Source organism: Ostrea edulis, chromosome 3 (genome assembly GCF_947568905.1).
Source record: "Ostrea edulis chromosome 3, xbOstEdul1.1, whole genome shotgun sequence".
Lineage (NCBI taxonomy): Eukaryota > Metazoa > Mollusca > Bivalvia > Ostreida > Ostreidae > Ostrea > Ostrea edulis.
The window spans coordinates 36,728,858-36,755,571 of record NC_079166.1 but is presented as its reverse complement, the minus strand read 5'-3'; the positions used below and the strand labels follow the sequence as shown (position 1 = coordinate 36,755,571).

At 35.2% G+C, this 26,714-nt stretch overlaps 1 protein-coding gene across 1 annotated transcript; it reads right to left on the bottom strand.

Moving 5' to 3' along the window:
• Nucleotides 1–1,281: 1,281 nt before the first annotated feature.
• LOC125672959 (uncharacterized) lies at nucleotides 1,282–23,740 on the bottom strand. The gene is made up of 3 exons (XM_048909161.2): nucleotides 22,831–23,740; nucleotides 8,754–8,909; nucleotides 1,282–2,210 (listed from the first exon to the last, which is right to left on the bottom strand). Exons 1-3 carry the CDS (start codon nucleotides 22,982–22,984, stop codon nucleotides 1,816–1,818), a joined length of 705 nt encoding a protein of 234 aa, XP_048765118.1. The 5' UTR covers nucleotides 22,985–23,740; the 3' UTR covers nucleotides 1,282–1,815.
• Nucleotides 23,741–26,714: the final 2,974 nt, after the last annotated feature.

Here is a 26,714-nt window from a genome sequence, read left to right as displayed (position 1 = left end):
CATCTCTAAATTGAGTACGAGATTGTTACTCTAAATAAGATATCATGTTCCCCGCAAGTTTGTGGTGAGAGGTTGATATAGTAATACAACTATACTGATTTATAGTGGATTGATTGATTGAGTTATTTTTACGTCCCGTCGAGAATTTTTCACTTATACTGAGACGTCACCGGCGGTAGGTGAAGTACCGCAAATTTAGACATATGCTTAGCGCTCAGGGTACGCAGCTTTGTCACATTCTGTGGACACGGCAGAGTGACATTATCACATTCTGTGGACACGGCAGAGTGACATTATCATATTCTGTGAATACGGCAGAGGGACATTATCACATTCTGTGGACACGGCAGAGTGACATTATCACATTCTGTGGACACGGTAGAGTGACATTATCACATTCTGTGGACACGGCAGAGTGACATTATCACATTCTGTGGACACGGTAGAGTGACATTATCACATTCTGTGGACACGGCAGAGTGACATTATCACATTCTGTGGACACGGTAGAGTGACATTATCACATTCTGTGGACACGGCAGAGGGACATTATCACATTCTGTGGACACGACTGCGTGACATTATCACATTCTGCGGACTCGACTGCGTGACATTATCACATTCTGTGGATAGGACGGAGTAACACGGACATGACCACGTGACTTTTTCACATTCTTTGGACACGACAGAGTGACGTTATCAAATTCTGTGGACACTGTAGCGTGACTTTATCACACACTATGGACAAAGCAGCGTGGCATTTTAACATTCCGCGGACACGACAGAGTAAAGTTATCGCAATTCAAGGACGTAGGTTATTGACCATAAAATGAAAATTACCCCCAGTACACAGACTTATGATATTCGAAGTTTTATCTGCGTGATTATGACTGCAGTCTCATGTGGCAAATATGGTGTCTTGTTTCTTCTTTGTGTTCGCGCACTAAATGCGGCAATTAGAGTGCACAAAGTATCGTAAACTCACCAGGAAATTAATGACCACGTCATGCATCATATTAAGAAAGATATCTTTGCGAAATATTATACTGTATGCTGATTTGTTTCCAAGAGTATCTCGCGTTCTCAGGATAATTCCAACTTGTAATTGCGACAGTGACACCAAGATCGCGTTAAGTTTGCCCGTCACAGACCTTATTTACACGAAGTAACTTCCTGTCAATCAATAGCAGGGGTCCCTGGCTATCGAAAGTGGATTGAAACAGGAAGGGTTTTGTTTGATGCAGATAACGTCATCAACAGATGTGGAAAAAAAAAGGAATCGAAATTTGAATATTTATTACAAAATTTTAAAAGGTTATATGGAAATAGAATCCATATATACATTACATACATGTATACTGAAAGAGCATTGATGATGAAACAAGTATAAATATCATTGTAAAAAAAATTACAACCTTGTTAACACATATTTTACAAGTTTGATATGACAACGGCAAATGCCGAGGACTCACGACTAACATTAACAATGCAGATAACAAAATCAGTTTGAATGATAATATCAACAGCTTTAGGTCACGATTTATGTATTATTGCCAATACATGTCGGTACACATATGTCGAGGGATAAGCTACAGAGGCGGATCCAGAAATTTTCAAAGGGAGGGATTGTAACCAAAGATGGTATTTTATCCGCCCCAATAGACAAGGGGGGGGGGGGGAGGGTACAGACCCCTAAAATTCAATTAAGGCGGGGATTGAAACCCCTAGTAATCCCCCTTTAGATCCGCCACTGAGCTAACACAAAGAGCTATCTAATACATGTATCAATTAAAAATGTCATCTATTCGTGATATTCTATTTATCAGATTTATGGTGGGGTGGAATGTAGTATCGTTCGACTTTATACAGGCCAACTAAACCACATCGACGGGTTTTCAGAGTTTCATAGAAATCCATGGCAACATTTAAGTGTTCCATGCCATTTTCGCATTCACAAAGAATTAGATACGCGAAATTTTCCGATCGCGTCGTTGCTTTGAGAAAAGTAATTCTTCGAAGTTTTAGGATTCTGGGACAGTTCCACAAAACGAACTTCGCGCCACTCCACGTACTCCACATCTCCTCCATTGACGGAGTCCGCTCCAGCGCGTGGAATGACGTCAGATAATACACGCTGTCCTTGCTGACCGGGGTGCGAGGTAGCTGTTTCACTCCGTCCCTTACGATGCATTCTTTTTCATCGTAAAATTCTGAAAAAATAAATTGAGAGGGATACTGATCAATTCTAATTTCCATCGTATTCTACGTTATGGAAACCTTCGCTTTGTTTGGTGTCTGTTAGAATCTTATGAAATAAAACTATTCAAGTTTGAATTAAGGCATTGGGACCCTTGAGTTTTGTAAAATTTTACAATGGTCATGATTTATTAGTACGATTAGAATGCTTAACAAGACGAGAATTTTATTCACCACCACAGGAAAATTACTGAATGTTTTATTTCAGACATGGCTAAAGTCCTAGTGGGTTTGATGCGTATAGCTGTAAAAAGTATAAAAAAAAAAAAAAAAAAAAAAAAACACTTCACTGGATGTACAACAATCAAATGCTCTTGTCAACTCTCCATTTTCCATGTCATGTACACGGAGACCAAATCCCAAGTGCACAGATTATATGTGTAGACCTACTAATGAACCGGTCTGAATCCATCTCCGTTACAGTGGTCTAAGGAGTAATATCAATTTCACATTATTTGATCTGAATTTTGTTTTAAAATAAGACTGTTAGTATTCGATGTGCATTGCGTTTAAACATTGCCATAAAACATACAAAAGAAGGGAAAAAAAACAACAAATAAAATAGCAACAAATAAACAGTTCTGTGAATGGCATCTAGCTCGAGAAATGTTCGACCCGTGACTTACTTTAACGGGACCACAAGTGTTCAACATGACCATTATCCCATCTCTACTTACATATACGTCACAATCACGGTTAATATCAAAGTAAAAAGCGAGCATCCCATATCTTGTTTAATTATTAAGCGTTTCAATACTATTTTCAGTAAAGTTACAGTATCGGGTTTAACGATTTGCGTGGGAAACCAAAATGAAAACTAAAATAAAATAAAATAAAGAGAACGTGCAGCAATCCAAGAAAATGAATTATGAATCAAATTAGACAATAAGCGTAAATTGTTGTAATATGAAAAGGTCAAGTTACACCAACAGCTTCGGACTTTCCTGGAAGCATCATATTCTGGTCTGGGGCTCGGTTTCTGACTGTACTGGGCCGACATTAGGCTTCATCAAAATATGACAAAAGAAACTCTATCGATCCCAGAGATCATGTACGTTTCAACGAATTGTCGTCCTCCCTCGGCCAAACTGGCATACCATCTGATTTTTTATTATATCGATTTTTCTAAATTTAACATCACGTGAGGGCATTCCTTCACTAGGTGCCAACAATAGAGCAAGTTAATTAAACGGTCGTTGTGTGTGGTATGCTGTCTACCGTTTCATTTAGGATTGTTTTATTGGAGCAGGTGATCATTCGCAATATACAACAAACCGGTCTCATAGAATCCATAGGAAAACTGGATCTTAGAAGCATTTCCCCTTCGGAGAAAAAAATTCCACCTAAAAACCCCAGTGGAATTTCCACCATGGCGAGATTTCTCCCCCACCTTGAAATCCCAATGCCGTCTGGCGTGTTTCATACCAACTGTTAGGTCGTTCTTTACACACTGATATTAACTACGAGTTACTCCCTGTACATGTACCTGATTACGATATAGGGCTCACGGTCGTCAGTGGGTGCTTACTCCTCCTGCTTTGTTCGCACAGAAAAGAACCCTCATAGAGATGCTTTTTAAGTTATTCATTATGGGAAGGAATAGTGAATTCAAATCAACTACTCGCTAACTTAAAATCAATCATATCATATAGTCAAATACAAGGCAATTTAATTCAGCTACCAAGTACCCGGTAACTTGCTTGATGTTTGTACGTTGTTTAACGTCCCGCTCGAGAATTTTTCGCTAATATGGTGATGTCACCATTGCCGGCGAAGGGCTGCTAAATTAGAGTCTATGCTCGGCTCTTACGGCCTTTGGGCAGTGAGGGATCTTTATCGTGCCACACCTGCTGTGACACGGGGCCTCGGTTTTTGCGGTCTCATCCGAAGCGAAGAACCACCCCATTTAGTCACCTCTTACGATAAGCAAGGGGTACCGAGGACCTAACTTGCTTGAATCATCTACATAGAATTATCTATATAGAAACTTTAAGGTCAGATATACGGTCCTTGAATTTGTTATGTGAAAAATTCAATAAGCTACTCAGCAATTAACTTTATAAGCATCTACACGTTAATTGAAATCAACAAAACAGTAATTTGAATAAAATTTCCGGTCACTTGAATCAGTAATATTATATGGCAACTTTACAGTTACATGTTAATTCAAATCATCTCCTCGTTGACTTGAATTATTCAACTCATTTAGTAGCCATGTAATCAAATAAGCTAGATGTACATGATGACTTTATACTCACGATAACATTAAAGTCAGCTACATGGTCACTTTATGAACTCCTACATGGTAACTCTATGGTCAATTAACATTATAGTAAACTACACGTTAACCTTATAGTCAGTTACATGTTACCTTTATTGTCAAGTACACGGTAGCTTTATAGTCAGTTACACAATAACGTTATAGTCAGTTACACAATAACGTTATAATCAGTTACATACTAACGTTATATAGCCAGTTACACAATAACGTTATATAATTAGTTACACAATAACGTTATATAGTCAGTTACACAATAACGTTATAGTCAGTTACACAATAACGTTATATAGACAGTTACACAATAACGTTATAGTCAGTTAAATATTAACTTTATAGTCAGTTACACAATAACGTTATATTCAGTTACACAATAACGTTATATAGTCAGTTACACAATAACGTTATATAGTCAGTTACACAATAACGTTATATAGTCAGATACACAATAACGTTATATTCAGTTACACAATAACGTTATATAGTCAGTTACACAATAACGTTATATTCAGTTACACAATAACGTTATATTCAGTTACACAATAACGTTATATAGTCAGTTACACAATAACGTTATATATTCAGTTACACAATAACGTTATAGTCAGTTACACAATAACGTTATATAGACAGTTACACAATAACGTTATAGTCAGTTAAATATTAACTTTATAGTCAGTTACACAATAACGTTATATTCAGTTACACAATAACGTTATATAGTCAGTTACACAATAAAGTTATATAGTCAGTTACACAATAACGTTATATAGTCAGATACACAATAACGTTATATTCAGTTACACAATAACGTTATATAGTCAGTTACACAATAACGTTATATTCAGTTACACAATAACGTTATATTCAGTTACACAATAACGTTATATAGTCAGTTACACAATAACGTTATATATTCAGTTACACAATAACGTTATATAGTCAGTTACACAATAACGTTATATAGTCAGTTACACAATAACGTTATAGTCAGTTACACAATAACGTTATATATTCAGTTACACAATAACGTTATAGTCAGTTAAATATTAACTTTATAGTCAGTTACACAATAACGTTATATTCAGTTACACAATAACGTTATATAGTCAGTTACACAATAATGTTATATAGTCAGATACACAATAACGTTATATTCAGTTACACAATAACGTTACATAGTCAGTTACACAATAACGTTATATTCAGTTACACAATAACGTTATATTCAGTTACACAATAACGTTATATAGTCAGTTACACAATAACGTTATATATTCAGTTACACAATAACGTTATATAGTCAGTTACACAATAACGTTATATAGTCAGTTACACAATAACGTTACAGTCAGTTACACAATAACGTTATATAGTCAGTTACATACTAACGTTATATAGTCAGTTACACAATAACTTTATAGTCAGTTACACAATAACGTTATATAGACAGTTACACAATAACGTTATAGTCAGTTAAATATTAACTTTATAGTCAGTTACACAATAACGTTATATTCAGTTACACAATAACGTTATATAGTCAGTTACATACTAACGTTATATAGTCAGTTACACAAAAACGTTATATAGTCAGATACACAATAACGTTATATAGTCAGTTACATACTAACGTTATATAGTCAGTTACACAATAACTTTATAGTCAGTTACACAATAACGTTATAGTCAGTTACACAATAACTTTATAGTTAGTTACACAATAACGTTATATAGTCAGTTACACAATAACGTTATAGTAAGTTACACAGTAACGTTATAGTCAGTTACACAATAACGTTATATAGTCAGTTACACAATAACGTTATATAGTCAGTTACACAATAACGTTATAGTCAGTTACACAATAACGTTATATAGACAGTTACACAATAACTTTATATAGTCAGTTACACAATAACGTTATAATCAGTTACACAATAACGTTATATAAACAGTTACACAATAACTTTATAGTCAGTTACACAATAACGTTATATAGTCAGTTACACAATAACGTTATAATCAGTTACACAATAACGTTATATAGTCAGTTACACAATAACTTTATAGTCAGTTACACAATAACGTTATAGTCAGTTACACAATAACGTTATATAGACAGTTACACAATAACTTTATATAGTCAGTTACACAATAACGTTATAATCAGTTACACAATAACGTTATATAGACAGTTACACAATAACTTTATAGTCAGTTACACAATAACGTTATATAGTCAGTTACACAATAACGTTATAATCAGTTACACAATAACGTTATATAGTCAGTTACACAATAACTTTATAGTCAGTTACACAATAACGTTATAGTCAGTTACACAATAACGTTATATAGTCAGTTACACAATAACGTTATATAATCAGTTACACAATAACGTTATATAGTCAGTTACACAATAAAGTTATAGTCAGTTACACAATAACGTTATATAGTCAGTTACACAATAACGTTATATAGTCAGTTACACAATAACTTTATATAGACAGTTACACAATAACGTTATATAGACAGTTACACAATAACGTTATATAGACAGTTACACAATAACGTTATATAGTCAGTTACACAATAACGTTATATAGACAGTTACACAATAACGTTATATAGTCAGTTACACAATAACGTTATAGTCAGTTACACAATAAAGTTATATTCAGTTACACAATAACGTTATATAGTCAGTTACACAATAACTTTATAGTCAGTTACATAATAACGTTATAGTCAGTTACATATTAACTTTATAGTCAGTTACGTGGTAACTTTATAGACATTACATGGTAACTTTAGAAAACTTTATTATTATCTACAATTTTGTACTGAGTTATATGAGAATTCCAATCTGTAACATGGTTATTTCACTGACTTACACATTAAAGATGTTCGCACCTGAGATTTGGAGTGATGTCAATTTTTTGGGAAGTGTATTTTTGATTTATACATTGAAGGAGAATTGGGAAATTAAAAAGAAAAACTGGGGTCGCAATGCTTGTTATTGAGCTACAGTGGTCAAAACATGACCTTTCTGCACTTAAAATTTATTCAATTAAACTTGATTTGTCTGTAGGTGTCAATACAACATAAGTAACACAAATCAATCATTAAATAAAATAGATACATAATCATGTCTTCTAACACTACAGTTAAAAAAAGTTTATTACTAGTAATGGAAATAAATAATGACCTATTTGCACATGAAATACCAAAAAATTATGATATCAAATTTGAGAGTTTAAACGGACATATTAGGAGTTATGTCAATTTCTAAAATTTCACATAAATTGCAAGGTCTTGTCTCAAAATTTAAAATGGAACTTTAAAAAGTGGGGTTGGAGACCAAATTTTTAAATTATTGACGAAAATACTGAATTTTTATACAAAATTTCGAGTAAATTAATTTAAACTTTTTTAAGAATCGGTGTTCTATTTGAAGAAATGTATCAACCAAATTAATAAATTACAACATTTTAACTAGTTCCAAGTCTCAGCTACTTGTATTATAAATTATAAAACTGAAATACACGTATAGGAGTATAAAAATAGAAGATATATTGGATAAAACAGAAACTGTAATATCACGCAGATTTAGAACTTTTGGATTAATCAATCCTTCCGCCACAAAATATATACCCTGTAAAACCATTTCAAAATTTGAATAAACACATTTTATTTTCAACTGGATAGGGTTCAGTAATAAATGTGTAATATGTTTGCACCAACGGGATCAGTATCGAACCAGTAAATACTTAGTTGTAGCATCCTGCGCTGTTGTGCTCAAAAGCTCAGGAGCTAACTTCCTTAAATCAGTCCATCAGTCCAGCTACACATGAACTCAGTTCAGCAACGCGATAACCCGGTCAAATGATATGAAAAGTAGCTGATATTGCTAATCTTACACGAAGTAATGAAAATTAATCAGGAAAATGTGTTCGACGGTTTGCACTATTGTGCGTTAGGTCAAAAACTCATCTTAACGACACCCAATTAAGTCCAAAACAGTGGGTAAATTTCTTAGAGTTATTTATGGGAAGGGGTAATATATCACAGGAAATGTACAAGCCCCCCCCCGTGTTAGGAATCTTATATTTGTATTTATTACAACCAAACTATTCCAAAAGTATATACAATGTATCAACTCATTCCTCCATTTCTCTTTTGTATCAAGAATCAATAATAGAAGCATGGGATTTACCTGGTTGAATAATTCTGCTGCCCAGTACATCTATTGAGAATTTGTGGTTATGCACGCGCAGCACGTCCATGTGCACGTGATTCTTCTGTTCGGTGTGTCGCTTGAAGTCCTTAATCCCACTGAAGAAAACGGAGTAATCCACATAGGAGAACTGAGCTTTAAAATAAAACAAAAAATCTATTATAAAATTTTACATACAGGAGCTGTGCATGCACGATATGAGTGACGTCACTGTGCTGTATGGATTGATAATGCACTCGGATGACGTCACAGTAGCTGAAAAGTACTTCTGGATGTTGGAACTAATTGTTAGCATCAGTATGATTTAAAATAATAAATGATAAGAGGAAATCATGTATCATAACCAGGGGAACAATAAGTATTCCTACAAACCTAAACTAATGTATCTTATAATCAACTATATTCATAACTAAATGTATGTATATGCTTCATTCTCATTACGGGGTACATGTTTTAGGAATGTAACAAACATACTATTTCCGCATCGCACCGTTTACCAATATCCTCCTTTGGACTGATATTGCGGTATCGGGTTGCTATGTGGAGTTCTTGGGATATTATTGAGATCTTGGGTTGCTGTGTAAAGCCCCCGACTGGTCTCGGATTGCTAAGTACAGCTCTAAGACTGATAATGGGATCGTGGGTTGCTGTGTAGAGATCTAAGACTAATATTGGGATCTTGGGTTGCTATGTAGAACACTAAGACTGATATCAGGGTCTCGGGTTGCTGTGTAAAGCACTAAGACTGATATCGGAGTCTCGGGTTACTGTATAAAGCACTAAGACTGACATCATGGCCTCGTGTTGCTATGTAGAGCTCTAAGACTGATATCGGGGTCTCGGGTTGCTATGTTGAACACTAAGGCTGATATCGGGGTCTCGGATTGCTGCATAAAGCACCAACACTGATTTCGGAGTCTTGGGTTGCTGTATAAAGCACTAAGACTAATATCGGGGTATCGGGTTGCTGCATAAGGCACTAAGACTGATATCGGAATCTTGGGTTGCTATGTAGAGCACTAAGACTGATATCGGGGTATCGGGTTGCTGTATAAAGCACTAAGACTGATATCAGAGTCTCGGGTTGCTGTATAAAGCATTAAGACTGATATCGGGATCTTGGATTGCTATGTAGAGCACTAAGACTGATATCGGGGTCTCGGGTTGCTATGTAGAACACTAAGACTGACATAATGGTCTCGGGTTGCTGTATAAAGCATTAACACTGATATCGGGGTCTCGGGTTGCTGTATAAAGCACTAAGACTAATATCGGGGTATAGGGTTGCTGCATAAAGCACTAAGACTGATATAGGGGTATCGGGTTGCTGCATAAGGCACTAAGACTGATATCGGAATCTTGGGTCGCTATGTAGAGCACTAAGACTGATATCGGGGTCTCGGGTTGCTGTGTAAAGCACTAAGACTGATATCGGAGTCTCGGGTTGCTGTATAAAGCACTAAGACTGATATCGGGGTCTCGGGTTGCTATATAGAGCTCTAAGACTGATATCGGGGTCTCGGTTGCTATTTTGAACACTAAGACTGATATCGTTATCTCGGGTTGCTGTGTAGAACACTAAGACTGATATCAGAGTCTCGGGTTGCTAGACTGATATCGGGGTCTCGGGTTGCTGTATAAAGCACTAAGACTGATATCGGGGTCTCGGGTTGCTGTATAAAGCACTAAGACTGATATCGGGGTCTTGGGTTGCTATGTAGAGCACTAAGACTGATATCGGGGTCTCGGGTTGCTATGTAGAGCACTAAGACTGATATCGGGGTCTCGGGTTGCTGTATAAAGCACTAAGACTGATATCAGGGTCTCGGGTTGCTGTATAAAGCACTAAGACTGATATCGGGGTCTCGGGTTGCTGTATAAAGCACTAAGACTGATATCGGGGTCTCGGGTTGCTGTATAAAGCACTAAGACTGATATCGGGGTCTCGGGTTGCTGTATAAAGCACTAAGACTGATATCGGGGTCTCGGGTTGCTATGTTGAGCACTTAGACTGATATCGGGGTCTCGGGTTGCTGTATAAAGCACTAAGACTGATATCGGGGTCTCGGGTTGCTGCATAAAGCACTAAGACTGATATCGGTGTCTCGGGTTGCTATGTAGAGTACTAAAACTGATATCGGGGTCTCGGTTACTGTATAAAGCACTAAGACTGATATCGGGATCTCGGGTTGCTCTATAAAGCACTAAGACTGATATCGGGGTCTCGGGTTGCTATGTAGAGCTCTTTGGGTGATATTGAAGTATCAAGTTGATAGAATTTTTCTCTTTATAGTGATTTTTGTTAAACTTGTCTTGCTTTAAGATAATTGATTTTCTTCAGCGTCACATCGCACTTGTTTTACTCATAACCCAATGATGTGGGAACCATTTAGTTCTACAGATTAATGATACTGCCAAATGCAAAAATAATGTCAAGGAAAACCACACGAGTTTATAATCATACACAAGGGTTCCTGAATGTGGTTACGCACTAATGTCGCAAGAATTAAATTTACAATGTATAGTTCTAATATTCACTCAAATTGAGATTCATATATTGTATTTATTAAAACATTTATGGCCAAGTTAAAACATATGACCTTGACCATTTTATTGCATAAATCTTGAACAGCTCAAAGGTTATCTTGCAAAGCTAAAATTGTGGAGATACATAAAACTACATGACTTCCCCAACTTGGGATTTCTGAACAGTGGACAGACTCATTCATTATCATGCATATTACAACAATTCTAGTGATGAAAAAAAAAGTTACATGTATATAGTTTCCATGGATTTCTAATCAAATTAACCGCTTTGATAATCTTAATTATTAATGTTGATATTCATAGTGCCCTTTTCAGTTTTATTCAATGACATTAAAATAAATCGTTTTATCTCAAAAATCAGGAAATCATTCACATTAATTTGATCAATAATCTTCTATTACAAGCGCTCCATCAATCACAGGAATTTAAACACTTTACCACCTCAGTATCGGGGATGATATTGATCTGAGGCTAATGGAGGGGGTCTGAAAGTCTGAAGTCGCTGGTTCGATTTCCACCTGAACCATTATCTCAAACATAATTATTCTGTCTCATTCAGGCGCTCCATTGGTAAAGCTTGTATTGATAAGCTTTGCGTTGGTCACACAGTTAAATGGACACCTTTTCAGCAGAACTACTTAGTCCAAATTTATAAACGGAATAAGTACATGCACAATACACTTTCCACACATTTCTATCTCAATAACGTAAATAGTGTGACCGGTCAACAGGGAATGCTTACTCCTTCTAGGTACCTGGTCCCACCTCTGGTATGTCAAGGGGGTCTGTGTTCTACAGAGCAACCCAAGATCTCAATATTATTCACTATAGGAGTAATGAGATTGATCACTGTCAGTTTTCTTCACCTAATCATTTTCCTATTTCTTGTTATATAATTTTATAATTTGTTATAACAAGGGATGAATAAAAGGTTTACGTGTGAAATTAATGCTCAAACGACAGTTACGCAATATGTATTTATTCACAATAATAAAAGGAACATTTTTTTTTAATTTACTGCATTTCTACACAAACAGGAAGCAAACAGATCATTAACACCCAGTTCCACAAAATCGGATTTTATTTCTTTCCTTGACAGCAATAATCAGGCGAAGGCAACCAAAGAAATAGATTTGTCACAGAGTCCATTAACCCGTGATTTAAAGAAATCACTACCATCCAAACAATATCAATTTGGTCTCCTCCGTTTTCCATCGCGTGATAGTCCGGTGTGTCCTCCAGAGGGCGTTAGAAGTATGCTGAGACAGTATCCGACATCCGATAAATCGATTTCCCCTTATCAGACTGCGCGAAGCCGGGTTTAATTCAAAAAGACGGGATAAACGAAAATCTCATAACCATAAAGATTATATGAAATCCATTTCCCCACAAGAACATGTGATTTTATGAAAGACATGACAGTAATAGACGAACGACCATTTTGATGATGGGTTTTTTTTTTTGCGCATAACATTACATTGGCTTTTATACTTGAGACATATTCGTGGGTTTTTTTTTTCGAAATGAAAACCAAAATTACATTTACTTGCTTTTATTTTGGTTTTTGTACACCACATAATGGACACAATAAGCTCTACTTCAGATCGATAAATTCTATGTATTAGTCACTTCTAATGATCATACGATACGCAATTTCCGAGATATCACCTCTTTTGTGATGGAGGTACATTCGGTATTCGGTTGAACGCTTGGGTGGGTACAAGATGTATACATATAGTATATACTGGCTATGTAAATAAGATTATTTATTGATTGTATATTATTTAACTTCCCTCTCGAGAATATTTCACTCACATGGAGACGTCACCATTGCCGGTGAAGGCCTACACAATTTAGGCCTATGCTCGGCGCTTACGGCCTTTGAGCAGGGAGGGACCTTGGTTTTGCGGTCTCATCCAAAGGACCGCCCTAAATAAGAGAAAAACTTATGAAAGCGTAAATGTTGTTAACACCAGCCGTTGGTATACAGTAAACTAACCATATCAAGAATAATTTGTTTGAATTGGGTCATTAATTAAATATGAAATTATTATTTATTTCCCCATTTATACAAGTGATACATTTATCAAATAAAGTTGGTGTTATTGATTTTTGTTTGAGCTATTTTATCATCAGATACTCATAAACTTACTAAATTTGTGTGTCCCTGCAGTTTGTGTGGTTGCATGACGTCTGGCAACCATCCTTTAGGCAATATATGAACGCAACGATAAGCATTTGTACCCACCGCGTGTGTACGAAAATATGGTTTGCGTCTCACTGTGCGTAAGAGTAGGGAATAACTATTGGGTAATTCGGAAATTGCGTAATTGTGTCACAAATTTCATCTGTCATATTGTAATTTTCTAATTTACTGAGTGGACGTAAATGCAACCACCTAGTAAATTTAAAAATTAAAATCTAACTCATCAATGCACTATAAGGACTTCCCAAAAGATACAATTTTTAAACATAAAATAATATAGGGCAATTCCAAGTATGGCGTATTTTTAAAAATAATTTGCTAGATGCGTGTAAGACATCTCAATTTAAAGATTTTTGAACATCACCTTTCCCCACCATTTCATAATTCTCTTGATAAAAAGATATATGGACTTGAAAAGTTAACATATCTAAATACATAACATTAATTTCATTATAATGGGAAGACTTCAAATGGTTTGGGGAAAATTCACAACCCAGTTCTCCCATCTTCTTTAGATGCTTGTGATATTACTGCAATTTGAATATCTATCTCTAGAACGTCTAACAAGAATCAGGACCAAACTCCTGTCTGTACCAGAGCGCCCACCACACAGATTGTCTGATCATTAAATGGCATGCAATGTGTAGGCCTACGTAGTCACGGCACACACTCTAAAAATGGTGTTTAGATCCTAAACACAAAGTTAAACACATTTCTTGTGTACAGTTTTGAACGCGTTCTAAATCTAAACATGTTTAACACTTTCTGTGTTTAGGTTTTAAACATGTTTAACCCAATGTGTTTAGGTTTGAACATGTTTAATTCTTTTAATGTTTAGGTGTAGAACATGTTTAACCCTTATTATGTTTAGGTTTTGAACATGTTTACCCTTATTGTGTTTAGGTTTTGAACACGTTTACCTCTTTTGTGTTTAGGTTTTGAACATGTTTAGTTCTCCTTGTATTTAGGTTTTGACTTTGTCTCAATTACAAAATGATTTGCTAACCTTCTATTTAAAACTCAATCCACAGCATTAAAGAGTCTTAAATAGTAGCTTTCTCTTCTATTATAGGAGAATAACATTGCAAAATCTAGCAAGAATATCCCTTGCATTACAAACTGTGTCTATGGGATCCATGATGTTTCAAATCGAACAATGCGGGTAAAGTGATTTCCTACACACAAAGAACACCGGAAAACACTTATAAACAGATATATTCACAAATACATAGAACAACTTACAAGGGGTTAACAAATACAATAACTACACTGCTGCACTTTCTAAAACACGTCCGATTGCCTAGAGTTCGCGGGTAAGAGAGAGAGAAAATCACGTGCAGGCTCAGAGGACTCCGAGCCCGACCAGAAATACTAAAAATCCCCCCCCCCCCCCCCCCCCCCCCCAATCACTACACGGGTTTGGGCGGTTCTTCTCAAATTACATTGCAAGTCTATTTCTATATTCTAATTGCCGAAACAACACGGTTGACATTTCCGCGATACATGTTAAAGACAAAACCATTAAAAATCACTTATGCACATATAAGAAGTAAACTATACATGGTTAAATATCACCCGGCAAGTACAACTTCAACAATTTTTTTGTCTTTGATATGCTAGTTTTCGCATAACAGGCACTGTCACATGTTGAATTAAAAAAAAAAGGGGGGGGGCATCAATTGCAACTGATGTTCTCTTTCACAAGATTTAAATGAATTTTGTTCCAATGCAAAGTAAGAGTGATGCATTGGTTTAAATTAGCACTAAAGGCACGTCTAATACCAGAGACAATGAATTACACTATTTTTTTAAATTCAATATGTATGTGTCCAGACCTGTTCAAGTTGAAATGGAATTCCAGATAAAATTTTCTGGATACTCCTAAACTCTGCTCATTTCCAACAGGAAAGGGTTGAAGCCCATAGACGGCTCTTCTAATGGTTCCATCAATTTTGGATATCGACCTCGACAGTGTATACTTGCAATACGGCGTATGATGTACACTATGGTCACTATCGGGACCTGGTACACTATAGCAGTTTGAAGTATGGCAATTCTGACATGCAATTTTTTCTGCAATTCGAATTTCATTTACAGAAGACAGGAATATTCTACATGAAGACTGTAAAACTAATGTCAACAATGTTACTAAGCTTATCATGTTCAAAACCTAAACGCATAGACGTTTAGGATTGTGTTTAGACGTTTAGGAATGTGTTTAGCATGTTATTTTGTGTTTAGATACTGTATTTTTGCATAGCTAAACATGTTCTCAGTCTGAACATGTTTAGGGTAGAACATGTTTATTACACTTCGCGTTTAGGATATAAGCACAATCCTAAACACGTTTAGACCTAAACACGTTTAAAAAGTGTTCCAAACCTAAACATTGTTTTTAGAGTGCAGCATTTGAATAATTTAATGCTGGATAAAAACTACATCAGTTGCACAAGAGGAATAAAATTTGATTCAGTCATCCGCATGTCATGACATATAAACAATTGCAGAGAGATCGCATGATGATTTAAGTGAACTTGACCTTTTTGAATTGCGAATATCTAACAGTGACTATATTTTAGAGTAATAAAATTACTGTGTGATTTTAAATTGAATTTCAAATGGTCATCACACTGGTTAATCATGATGTTGCTCCTGGTGATTTTCAAGATGAAGAGTTATAATAACTATATATACATGTAAGATAGGTTTATTCCAATTTTGGGCCCAGAGGGCATAATAGCAAAGACAGTTTATAATTTTATAATGAAAGAAATTTCAGAAAAAGATTACCATGCACTTTAACTACAAACTACGTGTAGATGCAACATCTGAGGAAACAAGTACATATATGATGTGCAAATCGGGTGTATATACATACACTAAGTAGATGGACGATATCACCAACATATGAATAATAAACTAGAAGGAGTTTTGCAGTTTTAAAGCATCCCCTCTTTTTCTGAAAGTTTTAAATAGATATTCACTCAATTTGACAATTACTGGTTTGTCTTCATTAATCATCAACCAAGTAAATTTGTCCTTATTTATTAGATATATGAATTTTTTATTGTGCTTGGATATATCAGGAAAAAGTACGTTTCTCTCTTCAACATAGAATGGGCTATCAGTGAGGAAATAAAATTCATCTTCTAAACAATTTAGGTTACATAATTCACATTTTCTTTTGTTTCTTTCCAAAGGAATCGTCTGACCAATATTGCGTTTTACAAATTCATATCTTCCTCTTTCAATTCATAGGTCATGTGTACTAAGTCGGAATCTACAGAATTTTTCTTAATTCTAGGGATTTTATAAACATGTAATTTTCCATATCAAAGTTTTCTTTATACAAAAAAATATGAACTGTAAGTTTGACTGATTTCTGACCCTCTTCACGTCTTTTTAACCAGTAAAGTAAAAAATGCTTTCATACCCGATTCTTCATATGTTTTTTGAAAAATGAGAATTTCAGATTTTTACAATTGGATACCAAAAGAATGCCAATTTTGTTTCTAAAATAATTTATAATTTTATACCAACAATTTATATTATATGAATTCAGATTGATATTCTCTGTATAAACACTATATAACAAGGATGATTCAGGGCAATTATCAAGTCTATGCCAATACAGTAAAATACTATGGATCATAGAGCAGAACTTGGGCTATCTACGTAATTCTTAAATTATTGCAATATTAGTACATTTTTCTCGGGCTCTTTGTAGATGTTTACAAAACTTAATATTCAGGTTTTCTACCTCTTAATCTTTAAAGACATCGTATAAATCGCTGACTTTCTCCAGCATGCGTGCTAAAGGTACATGTATTTCCCATATTTCACAGCCATACAAGGCAATAAGTTTTACCAAATGGTCAAAAAGATGTAAAAATGTTTTAATGGGTGGATCTATAGATTTGATGTCTTTAAAAAGTTTGAAAGAGGCCTTGAGAGTTTTATTGTATATATCAGATTTTGCTGCCTTGAATGAACCACATGAGGATCATATTACACATAGATATTTATATTTGTTAGCACATTCAATGCATGTATTACCAAACATAAAATTTTCTTTAATTAGATGTTCGCGTTTATAAAAAATGACTACTTTTGTCTTATTGGTATAAATTTCTCAGCACCAATCATTGCAATATTTTTCAAGTAAGTTTAGTTTGTTTTGTAGTCTATTCTAATTGTCTGATATCAGGATCAGGGTATGGGGCTCACGGCGGGTGTGACCGGTCAACAGGGGATGCTTACTCCTCCTAGGCACCTGATCCCACCTCTGGTGTGTCCAGGGGTCCGTGTTTGCCCAACCATCTATTTCGTATTGCTTGTAGGAGTTATGAGATTGATCACTGTTCGTTATCTTCACCTTGCATCAGTACAAGATCATCCACCTATAGAAATGAGGTGATTTTCTTTTCAGAAAGATTGGCAGAGCTAATGGGTTCTTTGTCCAGTAATATAGAAAACTCGTTTAAAATTATTTTTAAAAAATGTGGGCTTAAGACGTCACCTTGTCGAACTCCTATCTCTGGTATTTATGGACGGGCTAACTTATTTCCTACCTTTATGAAGATATTGTTGTGCCTATACATACTACATAATATGTTGTAGAATAAATCATTGATATTTGATTGTAGGAGTTTTGGTTAAATGCCTTCATGAATGACAGTATCAAATGCTTTGCGAAAATATACAAGACATGCATACTGTCGTTTATTACCAGTGTTAATGTATTTGTCAATTAAAAATTTCACAACAAATAGATGGCCTGATATTCTAGATTTTATTGCAATTCCTATTTGGTTATCATGAATAATTTTATTTTCATTTTAAGAATGTATCAAGCCTGACATTTAAAAACGTTTTGCTATGCTGTTAGTTATAGTTTTGGGGGAGCTTTGGAATGACCGATTTAAAAATGGGTGTTGTATAACTTTCTAACCACTTTTCTGGATAGATTCCTGATGTTAAGACAATATTGAATAGATTTAAGATACTAGGATTTTTTTTTATATTTGAGCTGCTTTTATTATTTCATTTGCGAAGTTGCCTAAGCCAGGACTTTTACACGACTTTAAGGTAGATATTAGGTAAATATGGTCTTTTGAACTTCAGACAGAGATATCTTGAAATCCAACTGCTACGAGAGTTACAATCCAGACTTCTTCTTTTTTTTAATTTCTAATTTTCGGTTTCTATAATCTCGACTCTGTCCTTGTACTGATTTGGTAATTTAGATAAAGAAGTAAAATACCCAAACCATGTATTCCCATCAATAACCTTCTCGAAATTATTTTCCCCTTTAGTTTCACGTAGAGATTTGACTATTTCCAATATTCTTTAAGATTAATTTCATTCATTTGATCTCGTTTGTCTAGAATACCTTTTCTAAATTCTCGCTTTTTACGTTTCCGCACACCCTTTATCTAATTTGAAGGAAACTGGTAAGTACGCTAGCTCTGTTCTACATTTTTGATATAAATAAATCATATTGACAGCAATGCTACAGAAGGAAACTGACAAGAAAAATGTCACTGCTGCTGGCTAAATGAGTACTGTGTTACGGTTCTCTCTAAATACTCGCTGAATACTCCGCAGCTAGAGAAGATATATGTTTCATCTTGCAATTTTTAATGGTATCATTTTTAAAGGAACATAGAACATACGTCGAAGAGCTCTTTAGAACTATTGTTAATATATCTGAACACCCAGCTTTTGAATTAAAGATAAATCTTTTTTATTCTACAGTGAACTGTTCAAGATCATGTTATCGTTGAAATGAAATGAAGTTTGCGATGACTTCGTTCGACTTTGACATCATGTAGGGCTTCACAGTAAGGAAAATAACATGAAATAGTTCCTATGCTATCACAGTTTCAATTTGTTATACATGTATATGAACACTTTATCATTGCAATGACTTCGATTCAAAATTGAAACTCTTTCCGGTATTACAAGTAAGATGTATGAATTCAAAGAGATAGTTTCCGAATGTTCCATTTCACACACACGTCTCACACCATTACGACTGCTACGTCAGACCGACTTCATGTAGCCAAATACTGTCTCTCACGCAGCTGTGGGAACGTTACAGTTACATGCACGTGAATACCTCCCACTACAGGATAAACAACAATAAAACCCAAAGGGCATCAGGTAGTGCACCAAAGAAAATGTTAGTGTCATCAGATTGCTTGGGGGGAAATGCTGCTATATTTCGTTAAAACCAGTCAATTGAAAGAACCAAGCCTAAAATTATTTATGTACCACAGTATATAAAATCCTCTTTGATTCTCGAGAGTTTCTGTGACTTGTAGGTCGTTACTATTTCACCTATAAGACTGGGATGCAGTGCTCTGGAATGCAAACATTGGTTGGAAATGAACACCTCATCTATCTTTCACACACATTGCACATACATGTTGGTATCTGTTATACCTGAGTTGATGACGCCACCCTTTCCAGAAAGTTTTCTTGGTTTAGCCGATTGGTGTGCATGATGCCATTATTCGAAAATGGTCACAAATGAAATAACATTAGGGCTAATTTCACTGTCGATTTTACACAGCAAATATACGTGTTTAAATGAATATTAACTTTAAATCTGAAAATTTTATTTTGTTGTAAAAATGTGCTATTATGATAGTTTTTATGTAACTTTAACCTTAGTCATCGGTAAAATTAAAACTAAGTTAAAGATCTTATCAAAATATAAGATAAAGATGTACACAATGAAGCATTATTTAGATATCACTCTTTGTACAGGAAGGCAATAACGTAATTTTGCTTCATTCTGAGCCTCTGGATAGGATTTCTAACACAATTATTAATTACAAAGTTTATAAACCGTTATTTTCTTTTCTGTCAATAAAATATCAAATCACAATTTTGCAACAACAAAATTTTTCGACACCAAAATGACAGCTGGTATAACCGTATTGCTTTAAGCCATGAAACAGAGTTTAAGTGGTAGGATGAGGGGGGTTGGTTGGTTAAGGTTCATTTAGAATTTACGTGGTGGGATGAAGGGGGTGGGGTGGGGGTCAAGCTTCATATAGAATTTAAGTGGTGGGATGAACGGGGGGGGGGGGGGGTCAAGCTTCATTAAGAATTTTGGTTGAAGCTGTATTGTAGTAAAATCATACACATGTCACTCCACGTGCCTGAAATAGCTAACACATGTCTTTGAAATGATTCCCACTTGACGTAGGAATATATTAGCAATGTATCTGGTGATGCCAAACTGACACACATGTAGATCACCACATTGGTACCATATGGACACCAGCTCAGTTTGTTGACCGTTTAACCAAGGTAACCCAGCACATTGAGTGAAGCAAATTCCTGAATATATTACTGCAATCGCACAAGCACTTCAGAGTATCGCCTCAGTAACGTGAATATTACAACTACACCCCATTTTATACTTCATTAACACTTGGACATATGTTTGCGGACTTCCACCATACTTCAGTTGTAGAGTTTAAAGTATTTATTTCATTGAATTTAATCATTTGCAGGTAAAGAGGAGTGTTTGCAATCTACTAAAACGAAATATTGGAAGATTAAAATTTTGGGCGATAAAAAAAGAGAAAATACTCGAAAACAAGAAATTCGTTCCTACAAAGTAGTTCAAAACAGATTTTAATTTAAAATATTATATGCCAATCTTCTAAATGATATATTTTAAATTGATAATGGCATATGCTAAATTTTTGTATTCAACGTTAACATAAACAAGATGGGTTTATTAAACACTACATCTACAAGTATTGTGGCTAAACTGGCCTTGACACTGACATGTGACCTTGACCTTCGTAACATGTTATCACTCTTTAGATATCTTATTTGAACCGTAAAACAGCATTTTTAGCTAATTGTCATTTAGAATATTTGGCTACCGCTGCATGGTGTGTGTAATGTCAGTATACCTGCCTGAAATATCGAACACGTGTTTGTACTGTAATAGTTACATTGTACCATTTGCTACAGGAATAAATTGAGTATTGTTTTCTGGATATGAATGCAGAAGCTAAACTGACATAGATCAACTCATGAGTACCTAATTACGCATATAAGCATTCTGTACATGTTAATGGTTTCATAATTAGCAAAGCGCCATCTGACGGACTAAAGATCTAGGATTATTCAAGAAATTCACCGAGCACGCGTATATGCAAACTTGTCTGCCTAAAGCTTTCTTAAAATCTTTATTTTTACATACATTTATTAAGGTTTCGTAGTTTAAAGAATTTAAAATATTTCAAGAAATGTATTTCATCTTGAAAATTTCACGAGTAGCGTTTTCTCACACCAGCAATTGATAGATAAGTGTAGTTGACCGAGTGCAGATACAACTCTATAATGCTTCATCTAAACATTTGTATATACTGGCATACCTATAATCTCCCTTAATCCCAAATTTACAGACGAGTCATGTCTGCAAATCGTACAAACATGGCTGCATATTATTTTGATTCTCTACTAAAATCTAATTTTTATGACAACTATCTGAATGGAATGACTACCCACACTAGTTTCAGGAAGGATGCAGTATTTATGGTGTTATCGTACACTAGGACATAATAGACATACTTTTCGCTATTCTGTGATAGTATAACTCTTATGTGTTTTGCGCCAAAACGTCGCGAGGCTCATTTACATTTTTGTTATTTTCTGCGAAGTTCGATTGAAACAACATAATCTTAACGATTTCATTACAATTACAGCATATAACTGATAAAAACGCTGAAAAAATATTTTGATGTGATTGATAAAATATTTTTACTGCAGCATTGATTGGAGAGAGAAACTGTATTCGAGGATTTCCATTTTATTCTGATCGATATATGAAAAAGTTGATTAGCGACAATTACTGAAATGTCAAAAATGCGCGTTGGTCCATGTATGCATATAAATGATGTTTCATGTCTATTTGATATAATCCCTATAAAACATTTAGTTAATAAAAATAAATTGTTGTAATTTGGGGGGGAAATAGGAATTTTTTATTTGGTCGATACAGATTCACGGGCAATAGTGCATAAAAAATTCATCCACAGGCTGGCATATATGTGTCGCGTTGTATCTAAACTATGAAATAGATACAGAATGTCGACATATCAAACATCAATTTTTAAAAATCATAGAGGGAAATTTTGAAATAGAGAAGTCCGAATTATGCCAAGAATGCAACAAGTTGTATCAAAACAAATAGTGTACCATCGACAATATCACATTTCTTGTCACGGCGATCAATATAACAATATACAGCCTTTTTTTTCCCCTACTCACCATTTTTCTCAAGGCTTTTTAGCAGGATTCCTTCAAGGAAAGTCGTAAGATGGGTGTTCGATTTTGCTGATGATTTCCATTCTCTAATGAGGCTCTCTTCATTAACGTAAAATTTAAACCTGGCCTGGACATTGTAAAGTGGCAGACTAGACATTATGCCATTCTTCTGCCTTCAAAAATCCGATATATCAAACTCCGAAAAATGTATCCCGCGGTATATTCAAACTTCTACAAAGTTTACAGCAAAAATGTCCCCATGCAATAAGCTCCTCAATCACCTTTTTTGATTGACTTATTTTTGTATAAATCTTCACTGTCGCGAAATTAAAATTATTGTTTCTGTTTTCCTTCACCTCACCCCCAAATATTTCCCCAGCGACCAAAAAAGATCGCTCTCTCTCTCTCCAACCGATGCCAGGTCAACTCGTACCCCGACCCTGTCGATTAGACTTCACACAAACGCGATCACAGCAGTTTCATTACGTATTACCAATGTAAACGTCCGAACTTGCGGGATCTCTATGATTTAAACTCATCGTGTCATACGATATAGATTTCCCTCGCTTCCTCGGATTTCCAGTTTATCGAAATGTCGCATTCTGCGGACACTGGGCACCAAAAGTGGAATCACTCCGAATTCTCATACATCTTACGACGAATTACCAGATGCCCAGTTCACTTTACCAATACTTGTTCCTCGGCATAAATATTGTTGCTCTACTCGCCAAAAGCTCACAATTAGGTATTTACTACTTCATAAATCACTAGCACATGTGTCGGGTGTCAGATAGATTGGTGCTGCTGGTATATTTTACATCTTGTAATTATTTCATACAGAGAAATTTTTTTCCTCTATGCAACACAATATTTCGTGTCTATACAATACACACACAGTACATCATTGGCTAGCTGCACGGCGAGTCGTGTTGATGCGACATATATATATCGTCTGTCTGCAGGGAGTTTGGAAGGGTTTTTTTTTTGACAACACAGAACGGGATTGCCTTGCACAAGGTGACAGTGCTCTAAGCGCTGAAATACTTTTTATACGATAATTCTGACATTTGGATGGAAGAAAACATTATCTTCTTGAAAGCGTGAGATCGATTTAATGGAGTATCTAACAGACTACTGCCTAACGTAGTTAACATTGATAACTATGTCTCTAAGATCAAGCAAAGGGAATTAAGACACAACTTCCTTACCACAAAATGTTCAACCCCCGCCCCGTACACTGTATATCTGATGACGCTATGGTCAAGTCAACGCCTAGTTGCATCGCTGTAATCTATCACCTCCGCTATATAGCTTATGCATTTGATTGATGTTGTTTTTCGTTTGTTTGTTTGTATAATTTCATATGTACAGAAAAAATCCCACATGATTGACAACACTAGAGAAGATTTTGGAGAATCTGGGGGTAACCTATCTGGATGGAGTTAGTTAGATGGATGTAGGTTTCCGGTCCATGAACATTCGTATATTATGACGCATGACTGGAAAGTTTTATTTTCTGCAACATGCATTCCCCAATCTAAAATTCAATTTATATACAACAACAGACAGCATCGAAGAAATGGAAAGATACAGCATTTGCAGTAAGTGGTTTATCGTGTATATTTCTAAAGACATATTGCATGCAATTTATATCTATAGGTTATTGACTGAATATCGGGAAATATACCCGTCCGAGGACTTTGCGCGGTAAATAGAGGACAGAACTTGCGAGGTTTGTTTCCTCTCAGGGACCATTTCCCAATATTCAGTCAAGAACCTTTTTATTGCATATATTTCATATACATGTATAATGCACTCCAAATTCTTGAGGTTTTTGTTTGTTTACATTTTCGGTTTACGTACATTTCAATTTGTAAAAGGATGTGGCGCCTGATATACTCGTATGCAGTCTGAGCTAGAGATACGGAGTGGGTTTTTATGGCTTTTTGAAAACCCGAGTATTCTCAATAGAATCTAAAGTAAAATATATATATATGACAAGTCGACATAATAATCTTTTTGTCGTCTTGTCAGATAATTATGTTGACTAAGATAATACATGTATGTCGACTTTTCAGATCTCTATATTGACTTGTCAGATACCGTATAAGTAGAAATTTTAGTGAGGATTTAATTTTGACATTATTAGCGACAGTGTTGAGGTCGCTAAAATTGAATATCGCTAATATTTTTTGTATATCGGAGGTAATAGCCACTGATATTTCTTGGAATTATAAAGTCGCTGAAATATACTCTTGCTAAATATATATACATGTATACCCATAATTCTTGGACAAATCGCTGAATTTGTGTCTCGTTAAAAATACTATTTATACGGTATTAAGAAGAAAAGTAGATGTCAGCAAATGACGATAGCATATCAGAATTAAAACATGATAAGAGAATATGAACGAAGATTTTCCTCCGACAAGCTGGTATAATCAACTGACTAGTCGACATAATTATCTGACATCCGACGAATGATGACAGAAATGCCGCTATGATGATCACATGTAATACGGCGGTAGGTGGACAGGGCATTCTTCTACTCTGTCGTGAAAATTATTCTTTCTAATGAAGAATATCCAAAATTATAGTATTCAGGTATATCTGCAATTCACAATCCTAATAATCATAGGGAAATCACAGTAATTGGTGCCAATGGGACATTTTTTAAACAGCATATTAAAATATAGATTTGACAAGAAAGCTAGAAAACGTATATGTGATTACGCTATAACCGCAAGGTATGGTGTAATAAGGAAAATTAGGCAATTTAACCTTCCTGTCGAATGTCCGTTAGATTTATTCGATAATATGGTGGTGCCAGTTTTCTTATATGATTGTGAAGTATGGGGTTTTGAAAACCCTGATATCATTGAAAGTGTTCATTAATTTTTTTTTAAAAAAATCATATACTTTATCTGATTGATTAATTGTATATAATTTGTTTAACGTCGCTCTCGAGAATATTTCACTCATATGGAGACGCCACCATTGCCGGTGAAGGGCTGCAAAATTTAGACGTATGCCTGGCGTTTACAGCCTCTGAGCAGGGGGGATCTTTAACGTACAACACCTGCTGTGACACGGGGCCTCGGTTTTTGCGGTCTCATCTTAAGTACCGCCCCATTTAGTCGCCTCTAACGACAAGCAAGGGGTACTGAGGACCTATTCTAACCCGGATCCTCACAGGACTACTTTAGCTAAAAAGTAGTACCCCAAATTATATAATGATAAGTTCCGTTATCTGTCGTCGTGTTTGTCCAATATTTGGAAAGATCATTTTGTGTACGATCACAATAAAAAATAGATCACTGTTGCTGTCAAACAAAGATTACAGGACCGGGTTATAGAAAAATGTATCTGGTATTTGGGTTTGTGACATGAAGGAAGTTGTTGCAAGGTGCAAACTGGACTATTGTCATCCCCGGTTGAATACGTTTAATTCTCAGCCCGGAATTGCAGAAGCAGACGTGTGTTGTTATATTGGGGGGGGGGGGGGGGGGGGGGGGGGGGGTCCTCAAATAGCCATGTTTATTTCATTTTGCATAATTAATTATTATTTATATTTGATATTTTTTTGTATTTGTTTAATAAATTTATATAGACCGATAGAAATGTTAAGTTTTTCTTTTCAGGATTCCCTAATCTATATATAAATACGAAGCATCCAGAGGAATCTCCAACATTGCAATAGAAAGTAGATCCGGTCATTTTTTTTTTCGTTGGATGCGATATTCCAATAATTTTTCAACCAATGAAAAAGGTGTAACATGTAAAATTAAATGATTTGAAAATTACCCCAAATGTTTTGATTCATGCTCTGCTAAAATTTCAACTTCCTCAATGAGGAGTTGTGATTCTTTTTCTTAAATAGCAATCCT